At 32.1% G+C, this 19,926-nt stretch overlaps 3 protein-coding genes across 6 annotated transcripts in view; 2 read left to right on the top strand and 1 right to left on the bottom strand.

The window, feature by feature from the left end:
* LOC130900753 (ly6/PLAUR domain-containing protein 6B-like) overlaps positions 1–12,389 on the bottom strand; it is a 317,692-nt gene extending 305,303 nt beyond the window's left edge. Inside the window, exon 1 of the mRNA XM_057811607.1 lies at positions 12,038–12,389. The gene's annotated coding sequence lies outside the window, so the exon portion shown is untranslated. The remainder of the gene's footprint in view (positions 1–12,037) is intronic.
* LOC130902146 (cytochrome P450 4c3-like) overlaps positions 1–12,567 on the top strand; it is a 41,410-nt gene extending 28,843 nt beyond the window's left edge. The window contains exons 12-16 of the mRNA XM_057814013.1: positions 2,546–2,904; positions 4,465–4,533; positions 5,317–5,488; positions 10,310–10,483; positions 12,399–12,567. Coding sequence (XP_057669996.1) covers positions 2,546–2,904; positions 4,465–4,533; positions 5,317–5,488; positions 10,310–10,483; positions 12,399–12,559 — 935 coding nt within the window. The 3' untranslated portion in view covers positions 12,560–12,567. The remainder of the gene's footprint in view (positions 1–2,545; positions 2,905–4,464; positions 4,534–5,316; positions 5,489–10,309; positions 10,484–12,398) is intronic.
* A 1,555-nt stretch (positions 12,568–14,122) lies between these two features.
* LOC130900752 (probable tubulin polyglutamylase TTLL2) overlaps positions 14,123–19,926 on the top strand; it is a 42,127-nt gene continuing 36,323 nt past the window's right edge. For 2 of the 4 annotated variants that reach the window (XM_057811605.1, XM_057811602.1), the window contains exon 1: positions 18,348–18,558. The gene's annotated coding sequence lies outside the window, so the exon portion shown is untranslated. Of the gene's footprint in view, positions 14,150–18,347; positions 18,559–19,926 lie in introns of those variants that run through there. The other 2 variants (XM_057811603.1, XR_009060215.1) reach the window with 2 other exon arrangements.

Raw genomic sequence — 19,926 nt, 5'->3', positions numbered from 1 at the left:
CAAGTAATATTTTTTCATCTATATTATTTGTGGTGTGGTGATCTACATTTGGGACTGATTCTGACAGGTTTTTCCTGAAAGGGAATGATATTTTGGCTTTAATAATTGATGATCCCACATTACAAGTTTATTTATGTAATTGTACATCGTTAACCTTCAGCAATGTATGTTGTTTTATTATTGTGTTATCAATTATCAAACAGTAAATTACTTTGATATAAAAACTATTATAGTAAACTATCAATAACAAGTACTCACCATTATTTTTATAAAAATAATTGAATTGATTCAGGAAATTTCCTAAGCATTGAATTATAAATATTTACACAACTAAGTTTATATGTAATAATGATACCGTCCGTTTTGAACGCTTAGAACTAATGGCATTCGTTCCTTCATAATAATCCTTTGCAGAACATTAATTAAACTCAAGAAACATCTATCAACAAATATTTCAACGTCTATAATGAAACGGCGATTTTTTCTATTTAGAAATTTAAAGCTAGGAGACAAACCATTCAAGTGAAAAATAGTATTTTTTCTTTTTATAATCTTTCAATCTGTATTAACGCAGATTTTCAGTCATACTTCTCATAACTATGAAAATTTGTTCATATTTCTAATATTTGACAGAGTTTTGTCTTCATTATTCTCAGCTGAAAACTTATCCCAAGCAGATATCTTTTTTGTGATAAGAATGAATGCATTTGTTTCTTCGAATCATTTGCTACCTCGTCCCATTCAGTTAAACGAGTTTTCTTATGCATGACGATCTATGTGTTACTGTAATACTTCATTTTGTTGATTCAAAAATCTTAAGCGGAGCGTGCGTGCAACGATAACGCCGCGCACGCGAAGCGAATTCGTTGCGGACGCGCAACGGGATCGCTGCTACTAACAGCGTGGACGCCATTTTGTACTGTGAACTTATTATATTTTAAAAACATACTTTATAGTAATTACGAGCCTTTCTTCAGGTGTCATTAATAATTTTAAATGCGTGTCTTCATGTCTTAAGTCAGTTTGTATCAGATGCAGCATCTCGCAGGTAAGTACGAAATTTTTTGGATTATTTTTTATTCGTTCGCAAATAAACACATAGTAGTCGCTCTCTTCCAATCGATTAATTGATAATGGGTCCCAAATTCGTCGATGCTTTCGTTTTCGTCTCCGGCGTCGCGAAGTTACAAAAATAACAATAGTGTTACCTCCTCGAAATCTATTTTATTATTGAGTATATTGTGCGCTACAAAAACTCGAAGATAATGTTGCATTCTTGCCGCGCGTCCGCGACGTCCTCGCGGTGCAGCCGCGGCGTTTTCACGACGCATTCGTTGCGCGCCCGCTCCACCCTGCAGTCGCTCGTAAACCTCTAGTATAATAAGATTCTAAAAATGGTTGATTTTACAACACAAATTGTAACTCTGGAAAAAGAGAAGTTTTCATATTCCTGGTTATATTTCATAGTGTTACGAAACCGTCCACGACATGGAACGTGAAGCCGGTTACTTTCACTTATGATGGAAGAATCTAAAATTTGGCGAATAAGGCGGTTGTTTTTAACACGTTTTTATCACAGGAGTGATTCGTTTATCTTTATTTTAGAAACAATTTCTAGGAAGGCCTTCTCATTGATTTGTCTGTTTGTTTATGTTCTGGAATTATTCGAGAAATTCTTTGAGGTATAAATATATGATTATTTAGCAGCGAAAACTAAGTATAAATTATAAATTATATAAGTAGTCAATAGATAATAGTCTAATGTAAGTGTGTGTGAATGAATTGACTAAGTGATAGATAGTGTCTATAAAGTCACCCCATCGCTAGACATAGTTTGAATAAATAGGAAAAAAATCACAATATCTTTATAAATAGATGTTTGTACCATTTTTCCTATACGAATCCAATTGATTTTTATTTCACTCACTTATCACATACTGTTACAAAACTAACAATTTCAAGTGTAATTATCACAAAACTATACAAATTTAAATTCAATAGGAATTAATAAAATAATTAAAGTTATCGGTAAACATTTGAGAAGTCAGGAACTAGTAATTAGAAATAATTAAACTTAAAGACTATTGGTACCATTAAAATTGAAAGTGTACAATTTTAGCAATTTTCAATATGTACTAACATTTCTTAGTGAATTATTTTTTAATTCTACTTCTTGAATTGTGACTTCTCTAAATGTACTAGTACTTGGTATCTGTACATTGTCATTTTCTTCAGCTTGAAATATTTGTTTTGCAACATTGAGTGATAGCTCTACGTATCCTTCCGCTACTGTCGACGATTTCCATCCGCCGTGTCGTTTGACCTCTAGTACAGGTATATCTGCTTTAGTATCTGCAAGAAGTGTTGCGGATTATCTCCTGAAGCAGTGACCTGTGTATAGCTTAGGATTCTGCAAATTCAGAAATTTCAAAGAAACTGAACGCATTTGAAAAATAGGATTATGCTGGTTTTCGGTACAGAGAAATCTTTCTTGGAGTTAAGTTATTTGAATGAATATATATCAATTATAATCAATATTTTGTAGAGGCTACAATGGGCATTAAGGTTAACGCATTAATCGATGGCGATTCGGAATATGTCAAAAACGTTAAAAAGATATGCAAATTAATAACAGCGAAGAATTTCTCGGGTTTACCCAAAATTTTACATATGTTCACTCTTACCCACTACAAGGAAATGATTACAATGAAAAAATTACATTCTCACACTGATGCAGTCATAAAGAACCGAAGAATTCAATTGAATGAACATGGAAATCAACTAGAAACTTCGACTACGAAGAAAAAATGTACATTTTTAGATCTATTGATAAACAGTACAATTGATGGTCAACCCCTTAATGATCAAGATATCAGAGAGGAAGTTGATACATTCATGTTCGAGGTACGTAATTGATATAAGAGACAAGTAATGAAACTAATTCATCAAATAATCTATTTTGTTAAAACAAAAAAGTTAGGTAATCCTCTTAGATAGCTATACATCGGTCTAGTAGATGTTTCCATTTTTCGTAGCAGCACTGGAAATTTCCAATTGATGTTGTACTTGTTCAAAACTGTAAGGTTCATATATCTTGAATAACTTGCAGCCCTTATTATCGCTTTCTGACGTAATATTTACAACCGCTTACTCTGTTCTTTCGACGCCATCTAAAATTCTAACTTTAATATTTCCCTCATCTTTTATTCTATAATATTTCATTCAAGATCTCTCTCTGTAACAAGTTTATCTCATCTTATCAATCAAACAGGTTCATCAACTTTTTACTTCTTAGACCTTTTTATGTTTTTTACGTAAAGAATCTTCTTGATTTTAGGTCTCTTCTGATACAAACTCAGTTTTAAATAACAAGTAAAAATTCACGTTTCGACTTATTTCAGTATTCTTCTTTTTATTTTATCTAATTCTATTATAAGAGATCTTTAATCAAAACGATTCTTCACAAAAAGCAATTTTTTTTATTTCAGTCTAACGTGCCTCGACAGCGCTGGTCATGGGCACACAAAAACAATCAAATGATACATAAGTTAAATAAAGTCTGTTGCAAAATCTATTGCAATATGTAAATTATTTATATTTTCTTATACAGCTTAGTGGCTTTAAGAAACTCTATGATTTTCTTCATTTCCGTCGGGCAGTTAAGTGTCCCCTTGAGGTTGGTTTTCATATCATACTGCTGGTATGCGGTAGAATATTCTCTGCAGCCGGTGAGGATGTGCTTAACAAACACAAGAACTTGAGAACTTTGGCAGACTTTCTGAGATCAAATAACCGTGAGTAAGTTTTGTGTGGTTGATGCGGAGTCTTCTTAATGTCAGAGCTTCTCTCCTATTCAAAAAGTTTAGGGAAAGTTGAAAAGTAGATGGGTGGATGTTATGTATGCTTCATATATCGCGCCAAGATTTTTGAAAGAGGTTTTTGAAGTTATTCTTCAGATCATTGGCAAGCTGAACTGGGATTACAGAAGGATAATATGTAGCTTCTTTGGCATGGCGAACTGCAGATTCGTTTCCAGCAATTCCAATGTGCGATGGAAGCCATATGAGAGAGACGTTATATCAAGAGCAATGAGAGTTTGCTAGATGTCATGAATGTTTTGGACTATTGAATGGTCGGTGAGTCAGTACATATGACGATATGTTTATGGGGAGTAGAGATGAATTTGAAAGATGGGAGGATGCATCTACACGTTTTCAACTCAACCAATATGCGTTAATAGTGAAAACTAGTTTGGAAATTTTTTATTCCATCCTCTTAGTGATTGCTCCCAAAATATCTATCGACAAATCCACCCTCAGATACCGCAATGATAGCCTTGAAGAGCAGATGAATAATGTGGTTAAATAAAAATAATTTGAAAAAGAAAAATGTTTGTCAATTACAAGAATGTAATGAAACATTCTCAAAGTAAACTCATGACAAAAGATTTTTTTATATTTTTAGGGCCATGACACTACTTCCTGGGCGATTTCACTTGTATTATTCTGTTTAGCGAATAATCCCATTGCTCAGGTATGTATATTAATAGAAGTAGTTCAAATTCGAATATCAAATATTTCGGAAATACATTGAGGCAACGTCATGTTTTCTTCATTTGAAGAAATTCGGTTTGGATATTTTTCCCAGTTATTTTCGAAGCTTCTCGATAAAAATAAAAAGAAATAGGAAGTAGTTTTCCAATTTCAATTATATATAACAATTCTAATAACAGAATGTGCATCTTTAACAGTTATAATTTTAATTTATACATGAAATTATATAATTTCGTCCAATTCATTTGGACGCACTGACAATTTAATAGTGTCGTGTATCAATATATTCGAGTAAAACTGATCGTTTCAGTCTAATGAAGTCAAATTTAGAAGAAAAATAGCAAAACGCTTTCTCCATGTTCAGCTTCATCATCATCAGGCCCAAATCAATACCATCATTAATATTCCGCATCAGTTGATCGTATCAAAAGTTTGACATACAGAATTTGTAACTTTAAACTCAATGGAAACTCTGCTACCTAATCAGATCTGTCTAAGATAACATTCTTGAGAACGCCATGGAATATGTAAAATCCCTGGCTTAGATTGCTGTTGTTTCTACATGGGGCAAACGAATAACGTATTAATACTAGATCAAAGGATCACTTGTTGTCTGGTACACATCCAATATTTCCTCTATCCTAGCCCAACATCGCGTTCATAACAAAAATTTCGAATTTGTGTAAAATATGAAACTAATTTTATCTCAACCTTCATCTATATAGATATTACTTCAAATCGTAACAAAAAGTTTGTCTTTCAGGCGAAAGCTTTTGATGAGCAACGAAAGATAATCGATAATTTCGAAAATGTTAATATTACTATGAAACATCTTCAAAATATGAAGTATTTGGAATTGGTGATAAAAGAAACTTTGAGATTATATCCATCTGTACCTTTATTAGGTCGAATGGCACCAAGTGATATTGAATGGGGTAAGAGTGTTACCGTCACAAATAATATAAATTTCAGTTATTCTTCTATCTAGAGTTTATGAATGTTCACCAATAAGATCACTATATCACTTTTTTTATTTAGAAAAGGAATCATTGTCAGGATGTCTGATATAGTATATGTTATATTAATTGGATCTAGTGTTTAACACTTTTGTGTAATGAGTTTCATAAACATGTTTCAATTTTTTTACTTCTAGTATGGCTTGCAGCTTTTGTTGACAGCTGTAATAGTCCATTTGCATTCCAATGGGATTCTTACACTAATTGCTACTATTTGAAAGCTTTATTGGTGTAGCTTCTTGATACGATACTGTATTCCATTGTGTTTATTTATCATTCAAATTGTTTCTACAATATATGCTCATTAATTCCTGTTCTATGTATGATTTGTTCTGATTTCCTTTTTGATTTTATTTCGATTGTTTAGTGAGTACCTGGCTATAGGTCCAATTTTAGTTTCCAGGTTGAGTTTTAATTCGATACGTTTTTCCTAATTACCTGTTATTGTCTCGGTAGAATCCTATTACTGCTTTTTTCTCTCAATTGAGGATTTTCAGTTTTTACATAACTTTTACAACAATGCTACTTCATTATTTTTCGGATGTTCTTCACTGCAATCTACGCATTTTGGTATTGCCAAACTTCAAGTAGGTTTATATGATGATTTTACTGGTTCTCTGGTAAGTTTTAATCTAACCTAATCAGAAATTTCAATATGTTGTTAGAATTTCCTCCATTGCTAGCAACTAAGATGAACAGTTTCAGTGACTGTTTTGTTTTGTATTGTAGTTTTGGAATTATATCCAATATTTTGTATCCTTTATTTGTCAGGTCCATGATAATGGAGTTTTTTAGCACTCTGATTGGTCAGTTTTGCTTGTTTTCATGCAAATTCCAGAGAAAATTAACACTTTATTGGAATTATTTTCAATCAATCCAGTCAGTGCTAGGAGTTAGGTTATTTTCTGCATTTATATTGGTAGTGTTAATTATGATTTCTTGGTTTTTGAGGGATTAGCGTGAATCGTTTTCATATATAAACCTCTAGTTCCATTATTTCCAGTTGTAATTGCTTAGTTACCTTTCATAATTGGATAATATGTCCCGTAGTATTTTTTTTAGATTATTGCTCTCATTCTGCAATAGCAATTTTTATTTTGAATTATTCTCTAACATCGATAATGCCTCATTGGGTATACTTATTATCTCAACAGTAATTTCTTTCCGATCTTTCTACTTCACAAATAACATGAATTATTTTGGGAGCGTTTGGACTATTCATTAAAATTAACAAGTTGTGTTGCGTTTTTATTCCGTTTGATAATAAGTCATTGGAAAAAAAATTCCTTAAATTTTTGATTAACATTTGAAATTACCCAACACGTGTTGGTTAATCAAAATTTCATTACAAATAATTCATGAGCCGATGTCTCCAATTATTTAAACAAGTTTTCAAGGCTTTAAGTCAATAAGAAATAAGTGAATATATTTGTAAATAACCACACAAAATAAAGTGACGAACAAAATCGTATCGTTATTTCAAATATTGATTATATTGTAAATATTGAATGGAAATAATAGAATTAAGTAAATAACGGATTTATGCATATTGCATATTTGGGTGTTTAGTAAATTATTTGCATATTTCTAAAAAACGTACATATTTGTAAGAACTTGTGTTAGAATGACTGAATTTTCACCCGAATCTGCTAATTTTTCAGAAAATGTGGTTGTCCTAATGACTCATTGCGGTCTCTACTCAGTAAAAACATCCCAAGTAGTCAATCAGCGGCATACAACTATTACATCAATACATTTTATCCATAAACGTTACGACAGATTCTTCTGAGCATTATTCTGTTCCTAGTGAAAAATTTTTACTTACGGTATAGGCAGCAGATTAGATGTAAATTCATTGATTTAAATGTTAGAAATTATTTGTTGAAAGTCCTTTACGGATTCAGTTGTCAAGGTAAAGATTGCTGAATTCACCTTTACCTCTGGAACCCACTTTAACTGGCTGGGGCACAATCTTTTCTGCTAAATCTTTCGTAGCAATGTAGGAATCGCTTTTAGAGTACTGTAGGTGGCAGTACTGCTATGGCAAAGGCACACATTTTGTAACAAAAGCCTCATTGACAAATAAACTAACCTTTATCAAAATGCATTACAATTTTGTATTCAAAAACATAATTGTCTATCAAAATTCGTTGGAATTGTTTAAAAATATGAAGAAAATATTGGAAAACCCTCGAAAAAATTTACCAAATTTCTTATGGAAGCCTTGAAATTCATGTAGATTTATAGTTTTCTGATTCAAGTCACTTTAAATATGCTCAAGTTACCTCGGTAGATGTTTTCCGAATTATAGAAATATATTTTATTATATAATAAAAATCAAATTCTCCACTTGTGAGTGTCTGCAGTCTAAATAAAAGTGGATAAATTGATATCTTTTAAATGAAGAAATTGATTTTATGTGTATTTTGATCATACGTCATTTTCTAGTACGTTTTGTATATTTGTGTCCTCTTTAAGGAACTAAGAATTCAAGATTTCGGGAAGTGTTCTTCCCATCATCAGGGAAACTGCAAACTATGGCTTACGAGATAAGGTTATTTTAAGATTATTGTACATGCCAAGTTAACCGTTCGCCATAAAAAGATATTCTCAAGGAAATTATCACAAATTGTAATTATGTATTGTTAATTTGTTTGAATTGTGCCGTGAGGATTTTCATTTGATTATAAATGTAAATTATGTGAATTAGTAAAACCGTCTCGAGTGAATTCGGCTTCATCAGTAAACAGTACTTTTCCAACAAATGTATTATCAACTCGATGTTTATCTAAAAATCAACTAGCGTGGGCCAGTCTTTCTGTATTATCCTCTACTTCCATGACATGCACTTTCTGGATGTGAAAAGGGAAAAGAAGCTGCTCCTAGCTGCTCTAAAGCTGGTGTTCTTGTAGTTCGTTGTTGACATTCATCATCTGTTTTTGGTAGAAGACCTGAAATATCATTCTATAAAAAATAATGGAAACCAGTTTACTTCATTTATGTAGACAAACCTGTATCTGTGAGCTGTGATCAACCCTAACAAAAGTACTACCATCGGTTATAAATCTGGACGGAAAGCGTTCAGTATATAACCTTCTGGTTTCTGACGAGTTACCAGAAGCGAAACCATACATCAAATACATGTCGGCATATTCACTAAAGGTAAATTGTACCATACGAAACTTTAAATACGATGTGATAATTACTGATGACAGGTTTTAAGAATATTAAAAACAAACTGACATCTACAAATCAAGTCGCTTGCAATTTTCAATTGAATATCACGTAGTTGCTTATTTGACGGTAGCATTCGAGATGAAAAATAATCATAAATCTTATTTTCCTTATGCCCTAGTATGTCAATCAAATGTTTATTCATGTATTCATTAGTTTTCCAATGTTTGATTGTGTTTGATACCTCCTGTAAGTATTTTCAAGAAATAATCACAATTTATGGTAATTTTTTTCAGAATATCTCTTTATTGTGAATAGTTTCCTTGGCATGTATAACAATCTAAAAATCTACATATCTTCTAAACCATAAATTTTATCGAGTTAAGCAAAGAGTACGTTTTTGTAAAAGAATCGATTGAAAATTCATTCTTGCTATCTTTAGATCAAACAGGTTGTCTCTGTAAAAGTTACGGATTGTTAACCATTGGACATGAGCCGCCCCTGGCGTACAGATAGTAATGTGGAATTATTTTTGGCTCATGCTCAATGTTTTCAGTGACAGGTTAATTTTCACTTCAATTACTCCCGAATTTTTTACATCAAGTCCCGGAACACCCTGTATTTATCCGTGTAGTCTAGTCTAGCCAAAGTTTTTAAAAGTTTCACGTAACTTCGGTCCAGAAATTAAATTTTCTCATCATTCAATTTCCAAATGTATAAAATAAGAAAACTATGTATGAAGTTGGAAACATTTTAAGTCTCATCTACATCTGACAACTTTTGTAATACTTTCGTCACAGGATCGCCTGCGAACTCAGGCAATTAGTCATGCCAACACGCAGCTTCTCCTCGCCTTCTGTCAATTCCTTATTTTCTTATACTAGGTAAACAAACTGGACTATAGGGAGCTAATCTGCAATTTGAATGATTTGTAGAGTTTTTTTAGTGCAAATTACCGTGTGAACGTGGACATTATCATACAAAAATGAGATTTTGAAGGTAAACTTCTATCAGTGCTTGTTTCAATCTGCTTTACCAAGGTTCAAGAAAATCAATAAATTAGTCAGAAACACTATTTGCGTATATCAAAACAGAGTCGTATTTTGGTATTTTGAGGAACTTGGTAGTCTATGGTTCATTATTTTGTTTCGCAATACACGTGTCTTACCCAAATTTAATAACCAATTCCCATTTGATTGTGTCTGTTAAATTTCAGTTATATTCTTAGTAGTTCGTGAATAACTTTAATACTAAATTTTCACAAAATTTAAGGTATACTAGATTTTGGTAAACAATTCCGTGTTCCCTCGCTTTTTTATCCCGATAAAAACTTTATGACAAACCGCTACTCACAGCTTGTGGATTTCCAATTACGGTCCATGTTTTGGATATAGATTTCGAAAAGAAAGACAGCATGGGAATATTTTCTGGGAGGCACTAGAGTATACGTGATCAGTGTCTAGCTGAGTGAAACGAAAACTTTCTGGGTAGCTCTTGGAATTAAATTCTTAATTCTATACAAACATAAGTATCCAGTGAAATGTGAAAATAATGTGTTTATTTTAGAAGGCAATATTATTCCCAAAGGACAGCCCATACTATTGGTTCCATTTCTTACTCACAGAGATCCTAAATGGTTTCGTAATCCTCTAGAATTCATTCCCGAGCGCTTTTCTGAGGATGATTATACAACTCCTTACAAATATATTCCCTTCAGTGCTGGATCCAGAAATTGTATAGGTAAGCATTCAGAAATCAAAATTTATGTATTCAAATTAGTTTAATTATTTTATTCATAACCTCACTTCCCCGGCTGAAGATTCGTCCTCAGGAATTGGTGTTAGGCTTCAGTTAAAGTATTTAAATAACTGGTACTCAGATGGGGTGAACAATTAATATCAAATTGGACGCCACCAGATTTTCAACGAATGACGTTAAAAAATAATATAAAAGGCAGAAAATCTGGAAATACTTTATGAATTATCTTTATAGGATAAAGACTAAAGTTGAGTCGAAACGTCAATTGTTTTTATTATCATTTATAGCTTTTTCGTTCTTATGAATTTGAACCATTTCTGAAAATTATCTTTTTCGTGTAGATTAGATTCAGTTTCAAAACATAATTATCGGGGAAAAATGATAATGATAAATATATTCAAGAAAAGGATGAATAAACACTATAATCAATTAAAAAGCAATACAAAAAACTGAACATCAGAACATAAAATATTTTTCCTTGCCATATGTACAAGGGCTTTCCCAACAATTATCGAATTACAATAAATATGATATTAGTATAGGTCATAAAAGAAATAATACTAATACTAATACTAATACTAATTGTAACGCTGCCTACATAGTGCAGACAACTCAATATTTAGAAAATAGACTAAAAGGTCATCAATACGATAAAACAAAGAAACTACATTAACGAACCATGAAATATTAAAAAAACAAATTCAATCATAAAAATTCAAAAATTCTTGAAACGGAATCTAATACACGAAAAATAAAATTTTTAGAAATAGTTCACATTCATGAGAACGAAAACGCTATAAATGATAAAAAAGACCTAAAAAACAATTTATTGCTCTATTTTGTTAATTCTAATAAAACTATGGATACTTTAATTGATTACGGCTATATATTCGAGATGTGAGGACTAAGGAAAAATTAATTTTTCTTATTTGAACAAAGTTCTAATTTTATTTTATTCTTATTATAATATCCATGATAAATTTCTTTAATTTTTTACTTCATAGACCTTTCGATATATTAATGCATCTAAATGTTCTTGATTTTAGGTCTCTTCTGTTTCAAAATTAGTTTGTTCAATAATTTTTGGAAGATAATATTTGACATTTCGACTTTTCTTTAAGTCTTTATCAAAATATGATATTGATACTGACAATTGGGACTCATCAATGGAAATCCGGCATGGCTGCAGCTTTCAACTGGATTCCCAGATGTTGGAGCTGTATTTGATGCTTGTGATGTTGCATTGGTTGAATTACTGGTTGTGGTTCAAACTCCAACTTCATCTTACATCACACTAAATTGAATTAGGAATGTGTAGAAAGAACAGACTAGAATAAAAAAACTAAATTTATGTTTTTATTTAAATATATAACTAATCAGGAATATATTCTATTCTATTGGTTCTGTTCCGCAAATAAATAGAACATACGAATTTACGCGGAAACTGTACAAAATTTGCTTTAAACAGAAGTAAATTATTAAAGTTAACTGGAATTTTTGTGAACACAACTAGAGAAAAAGCAAAGAAAAACTCACCGGCGAATATAAAGAATAAATTCACCACTAATTTACTATAATTCACTTTGATTTATACTAGAGTGTAGATAGGTAGAGATCGAATAAACCCGGGGAATGACTACTGTGCCACAATACGCGAACAAAGGAATAGAAAAAATATTTGCACAGCACTCATATTAACTTTTCACTTATACAAGCTCGAACGGTTTAATTCGTTTATTTTCGTAATTTTGTAAATATATTTTCTCTACATTTTTCGATAGTTATATACAGGGATTAAAGAAAATATAAAATTAAGAATATTCATATAGCTTTACGAAGAAAAGTTTGGTACTTGTACACATTCCTAGAAATTAAAATACCGTTTTTTATGATTTAGGTCAGAAGTTCGCAATGTTGGAAATGAAGAGTACAATTTCTAAAGTTCTTAGAAATTTTGAGTTGTTACCAGCCAAAGATAATACACCACTATTGTTAAGTCCAGAACTAACATTAGTTTCATCAAATGGAGTACGCGTGTCGTTAAAAAAAAGATGTTGAGAAATAAATTTTTGTTTTTTCTTTCTTCCTTATAAACTATATCAGTTTTTCCCAGTTGAAATACATTCCCAGCATACAGTGTGTTCATAAAATGTCGCAGCTTATTAATTCAAATGTCATGGTATTATTAGATGTTTATTGTAAATGGATACTTTTAACAATGTTTACCGATCATGCAAGAAAAAAGCATCTTGTGATAAGGGGTTACAATGATAAGCACTAAAATTTTAACTAAATCCAATACTGCAGTCAAAAAAATAAGATTTTTGGAAGCAGTTAATTGAACCAAAACTACTGATAAAAATCCTTGTACATCATGCGAAGTGTTAAAAAAATTCTTGTACATATATTTGAATCACTGCATTACGTGGTGTAGAATACATTTAATAACAATATTAAAAAGTGAAAGTTTCATTCTTTTAAAGTAACAAAAGTACAAGAATTAATGTGTTTTCGTGTTCCCATCAGCTTTTTTAACATACTTATATCCCGTAGAAGGAAAACAATTTGAACATATTGTTTTCGTGAGGTTATTTAATGTAAACTGTCTTCTATATTCTTAATTTATTTAATTACTATAGACTACACTTAACTAACTTATAATAACTCACTTATCCCTAACACTTAACGAACTTAAATAATTTATTCAAATTCTTCGTTACTTTCTATTTAGATTTAATCACTACGACTATTTATTATAAACTGAGCTAAACTGCGCTTCATAAACTTCCTATATATCCCAAATTATTCACAAAAGATCTAGAAAAATAAATAAGGAACTAGATCTTACTATAAATTATTCAAAAGAAACAATGTACCTACATAAACCGGTTGCTATAAAAAGTTATATGAGAACAAAGATCGAACGAATTCCTGGAATTTAATCGAAGGCAGCGCCTTCGCCGAACTTCAGAATCCCACTTTATCTAAACAGGACCGGCTCCAGGGCGGAGATGAGTTCGTAACAATATAATACAAAAAGTTATTTGATTCCATTTACTATTATTGTAAAAAAGACGTTCCCGTAAATTATTTTGTCTGTTCCTTCTTCGATATCTTTCCTCTTCTTTGCTAGGTCGTCACTCCACCTCTTTCGGGGTATTTCGGAGATGCGAGTCAATAAGGGCATAATAGACTGTTGAGAAGATGGATAAGTTCAGTTCTTTGGAAACTGATCTCAGCGCAAAACAGGAAGAACTTAATTTTTTACATAAAGCGGTAATATGTAACTCCCATTTTATGGAATTGTGAACAACAAGCCCTAGGAATTTAATAGATTCAACGACGTCAATGAATATGTTATTGAATAAAAACGGCAGCAATGTATTTTATATGATAAAACTTTAGTTTTAGAAACGTGATCCTATGAAGTGCCTTGAGATCAGAGTTGCTCCAAGAGAAACTAGTGTTGTCTGCAAATAGACATATTTTACCACTGATGTCTAGATAGGCGATGTCGTTGATAAACAGAAGAAACAAAATAGGGCTCAGTACTGAGCCTTGGGGCACTCCACATTCTATTGGCTTGCAAGAAAACATCGTTGTATCAACTCTTACAAGCTGACTTCTGTTGGTGAGACTCGAAAACATGTAAGTTCATCAGCTTTAGACGATATTTTTGATGTCATTAATTGTACCCCTAAGCTCTGCTAAATCTACGAGAATTAAGAAGAAACTGTGTAAGTTAATATAAAAATAGTGAATATATGAAAGCGGATCATGAGAAGGAGTTATAAAATTTGATAAATTTTTCCTACATTAAAAAAGTTACTATTAAGGTTATCAGGTGAAGTATGATTATGCTCGATGAAGAAGCCTTACTTAGATTATTCACAATGGTCCATGGACATTACGAGTCTCCTAGTATAATAAATATCTTGGGCAGTTTTTTTTGTCTTATGATAAATTTTTCTGTATGTTTTTTGGAGAAGACACTATCCGAGATTTTTTTAAATTGAGATAAATATCGCATAAATCTGCAAGATTTACGAAAATAATAATACAGGACTGGCTTTACGCTCTATATCAATGGGCTGGTTCGTTACAATATATTTATCAACTTATAATGATGACATCTTCATGCTTAGGTCGAAAACTTCTCAGACTTCCTTCGAAAATAAAAATAGTTTTTCTTCATACTTTGGTCGAAAGTAATAGGAACGAAAGTTCAACAATTACTCCCTGTAACTCGGGAGGATATTTCAACTATCGGCCCGTGTAGTGAATACAAGTTGGCGGTCAGGGCATGCATCAAAAAATGCTAATCAACATACAAATTTATGAAGAGTAGAATAAACAACGTACTTTCGACCGGATGTAAAAAAAATCGAATACACTACATGGGTTACACGGCTTCGCCTCGGGAATCATAACGCTGAAATATCAATTTTCGTTCATCGTGGTGTAAATATACTATCAATCAAAAAATTCTGTAGATATCTATATTAACAAGAAATTTTCTCATCACCAAATCTCTGTTTATAAATTATATAGAGTCAAAGAATGATAATTTAAATGTCTTTGGAATTGTCAATGAAATAATATGATTTGCAAAAATAAATCGTTAGTATTACATTTTTCTTTCCTTGACGTGTACTGCCAATTCGAAAAGTCGTCCTTCAAATAAGACCGCACATTCAGAAAACTATTTTTGTATATACTGTAATGTCATTACACTCTTACTATAGAGGCATATTATGAATGGCACTTCCAGGCTCTGACGTAACTGGTACAGTTGCTCACTCCATACGAAAAGCTTAAAACCTAACTAATGACGTGAAAATCAATCGTTCTGTTTTGTCATGACACAGAAAATGACGTCGGAGGCCTTTTAATAGATCAGTCGAATTGGATGATATGGAGATTTATGGTTTATTAATTTTTTTTTCTATCAGATAAATTGCATTCATTTTTCGAATCAATTCGACCTATAAAAGTAATTTTTATTTTATTAGTTCCGAAATGACGTGGATGAGTTTGAAATAATTGTTAATCAATTCTTATATACACAAAAATATTTTCCAATTATAATTATAATATGGAATTAGGCGTAAAAGCATGAACAACCTGTAAAATCAACTGTTTAATATCACAAGAATTATTTTTTCTCACAACTGTTCCCTTTATCTGTGCCCAAACCAGTTAAATCAGGTTTAGTTCTCAATGATCTGGTGGTGATTTAAACACCGTTAATCCTCGATTTTCTGCAATTTCATTAACTGAACCTTCCATAAATTTAGCCAATTATGTGAATCTTTGATTAACCACTCGGTTGTGAACACATTTTCTGAAATTCTCGAGTAATAACTTAACAATTACTATTGTACATTTCTGAGGAAAAATATATATCATTTGTTCGAATCATTTTCCAAAAATATGCCCTCATGATAGTCATCGGTACGAGAAGATTCAGAAGTGTGTATGTGTCATCAACACTTTTACATAAATTTCTTTCTCTCAAACAATTAAATATATTTTAATATATTTGTTTTAAATTCGAGATTGGTTCATCCAAAAACAATTATACCCATAGAATTTTTTAATTTTAAAATAAATGGAAACGTTTCGATAGACTGCAAATATTCTGAACACTGATTTGTTAGTCCGGTCAATGTAGACATTTAAAATAACAAAAATTCCCGGAAAACCAAATATTGGGGGAGAGCTGGGGTTTACCATTACAGATGCAGTTTCAAAAGTCCTCACCATGTAACCTTTAAAAGTTATTCGGAGTCTAAGGTCAATATTTGGTGTTTTTGGGATTTTTCTCGAAAACGGTAAGTTTTATCGAAAAAAACTCAAACAAAACTTGTGGATCTTAAAATTCTCCACAAAAGTGGTTGTCAATATTTTTTTTCTAAGAGTTGCCATTCCTGGTAGTCACATTATACATGATATGCACACATTTCTACGCTACATGTGAGGTAGTGTACTCGGCGCGTTTTTTACCGTGGTTCCCCTGTAGGCATGCTCCACTAACTGACAATTAGGATATTTTATGGGATTAATACCCTTTAAGCACTAGATATTACCTTATTACTGATATTGTACTTAACTGGACATTTGAGCAAAACTGAGCTTAGCAATTGGTAGAAGTGGGAGAGAACACAGCAAACCAACTTTTTCACAGCTACATTTGGTACTACAACTTTTCTTGCAATTGTTAAAAAAATGTTGAGGAATTCTTCTAAAGCAGATGGGAGTAAAGTTTCAGTCTAGTCTTCTGGGTTCAGTTGATTGCCTTCATGTTTGAACTTGATAGAATAATCGTGTTGAATAGCAGATACCGATGCTGGAGGAAGACATGACAGTTGTACTCGTTTCTTGTTTCGCGTATTTTTTACAAATGTTAAGTATCGGTATTTATCATTGCAAGTAATTTTTTTTTGAGTTCTATTAACCGCAAGAAGAGAGCGAATTCCTTCCGTAATTATTGTTGGAGATGTAGAACAATTTCTGTAAATACTTTAGCACAGTCAGTCAAATCTTTTTTTTTTTGAACAAATCAAATACTGACGTTTTGTCCCTTCTGTACATTGCTGACAAAGTGTCGTAGCCGGTTAACGCATGTAAAAATAAAATAGAGTTTTGGCATTCAGGATAAGCAGATAAATTTTTTGAAGAATATATTTCTGTTCGCTATTGAGCCCTTCCTGGTTTCAGAAAATAAAGAGAAGTAAAAATTATTATATACAGGGTGTCCTGCATAAAAACCGATACAGAGCAGAAACGTATAAGGTAGTCCAAAACATGACGATTGAAAGAAATTTTCCTCTATACTAAGCTGATCCCAGATGAGTTGAGCAGCCTCAAAAACGGGCCAAAAATATTGAAAAAAAATATTTCCTTGCAACCGTGTAATCTAAAAATACCAAATTTGATACACTGATACAAGGGCTTTAATTAAATTGTGAATATAAAGAGATCTGACCACTCTAGAGGGTTAGATCTGTGTCTATTCTTATGTAAAATCCCTGTATATACCATATGAACAAATACTGTTTATAAAGAAATTATCCAGCACAATTGAAGCTGATTTCCAGGACTATTATCAGAATCTTGAATTTGTTATTCAGTGTAGTGAAAAAGTTTTGAGGAACTGCAACAATATCTGTTAGTTTAACAAGAAGATTATGTCACTAAAACATTTGCAACTATCTGTTCGTAATAAGAGACCTGAAAAATTATCGGAATTGTTTCTTATCCATCATGACAATGCATCACATCACAAATTGTATTTTAGCAAGTTTTTGAATGCTAACGTGAACGTCTTCCACCAGATCTAGCATCAATCCATTTCTAGTTGTTCCAGAAAGTAAGATAGTTGAGAAAGCATTTTGTTACTATTTCGGATATTAAGAAGATAGCAATGAAGAAGATAAAATATGTTCCAGAAAGAGCATTCGAGAACTAATTTCAGTCATGTATTTAACATTGGCATATACCTAAATACATTACAGTACTTTGTTGACGATTGATTTAAATTATACATTTTCACATTGTTTTAAGTTCGTTGTATTTTTTATCACACATCGTATAGATATGTGAACATAAACTGTATATGCTATGTTGCATTTTGCTCTACAGACATTATTATACGCAAATTCATATTTAAGAATTTTTCAACCAGTCAATCACAAATTCGAAGAATTTAAAAATTGTTTCAACAGTTGCAGTGATACACCTTCGACCCAATTTTCCTATTCACATTACCTTTCCATTCAAACAGTACTATTGAAGGTATAAAAATCGTACGAAAAACCGTTCGTTTCCCCTTACACTTTTCTCCCCGATACGACGCGAGGCACAGCTGACGTTATGTTAGCGTCTCTACCGAGAAATTCGACGTAGTGACGCTGAACGGAAGTTTTGTCTCTCGTGAACTGGCGTCGTGAGAGTCTCGTTTGATTCTCTTAAACTCCCGTTTGCGGAAGTTCAAACATCGACTCAGTTTTTGTTCATTTGTCTGTTCCACGGACGCCGAGTTTTTCAGTGATTTAGTAAGTTATTCCTTTTATTATAAATTTTATAGTAAGATAAAATGCAATAAAAATGATAATAGTGTTTATTAATTAGGTAGATATAGAATCAGGTACGATATACTCATCAAAAGGAAACATATCCAAATAGGTTGGTTTCTCATGATATATCAAAACTACATATAGCGCAGAAAATATGTTAATAATAACGCATGCTCTTTGGAGCTCAACTACCAAAACCAACTCATTTTGTTATTTGTATTTTACTTGAAAAGGCCTATTCAGTAGTTGAATGAAAAAATCACTGATGAAGTCAAACAGAGAATTGATGGAAATCAAACTATACTTCACTTTTTATAAAAGTCACGTCACCGCAGCTACAAATTTTGCTGGTTTTTTGAGCCTCCTATCTACACCGAAAATTTCTGAGACTAATTATAGAATAAAATAATTCCGAAATTCGAAACACTTCATTTGCAAACAAAGTAGTGGAAATGAGCTGATATATAGTTCAAGATATATTCAAAACCGTCTCATTTCCTCCCACCCCCATATGAACCCTGATAAATAAGATTCCAATTGATGTCTCGTTGTCCCCCTATATGACTTGTTTCTCCATTCTCTCAACTTTTGGTGGATCAGGATCAATGGAATTGTATTAGTAATAAAAAAACTTTCATATATTTCCACAATACCACATGTTCATCTTCCTTCTTGTATGATTTCCTCTTCACATCCAAGACACGTATTTCAAGGATATTCTTCTTCTTCCAGTGCCTGCTTCATTTTAATGAAGGTTGGAATTCCTCACGATCTTCAGTCATGCGTATTAGATTTTACGGCATCACGTACATGGAACTAATCTCGAAAGTTTTTCAACCATGAAAATCTTTTTCTACCCAGGCCGCGCCTGCCTTCTATCTTCCCTTCCATGATCAGCTGTAACAAGGCATATTTTTGATTTCTAAAAATGTGGCGAAAGTAGGAAGCTTTCCTTCTCTTTACAATGGTTAATAGTTCTCGTTCTCTGTTCATTCGTCTTAGCACCTTGCCGTTGGTCACCCGATCCGTCCATGGTATTTTAAGGATTCGTCTAAAGAGCCATTTTTCAGAACCTTCCACCTTACGCATGCTGGAGTCCAGCTCTCAACACCATAAAGAAGGGTAGTCAAAACATAGCATTGTGTTATTTTTCAGCGTGTTCTCAGGTTAAGGTCATTACTTGTGAGAAGCGGTTACGGAGCCTACAAAAAAACCTAACCATTTTAATTTCAGTATCAGTGATATAAACTTTTTATTGGATCCCTCTTTTTCTCAACACATTCATATTTAGAATATATATTAGTTATCTAGAATATGTAAAAGAAAGTCGCATTAGTTACACTATTT

Source organism: Diorhabda carinulata, chromosome X, assembly GCF_026250575.1.
Source record: "Diorhabda carinulata isolate Delta chromosome X, icDioCari1.1, whole genome shotgun sequence".
Classification (NCBI taxonomy): Eukaryota; Metazoa; Arthropoda; class Insecta; order Coleoptera; family Chrysomelidae; genus Diorhabda; species Diorhabda carinulata.
The sequence above is the reverse complement of the archived record's forward strand: the minus strand, read 5'-3'. Positions and strand labels throughout refer to the sequence as shown.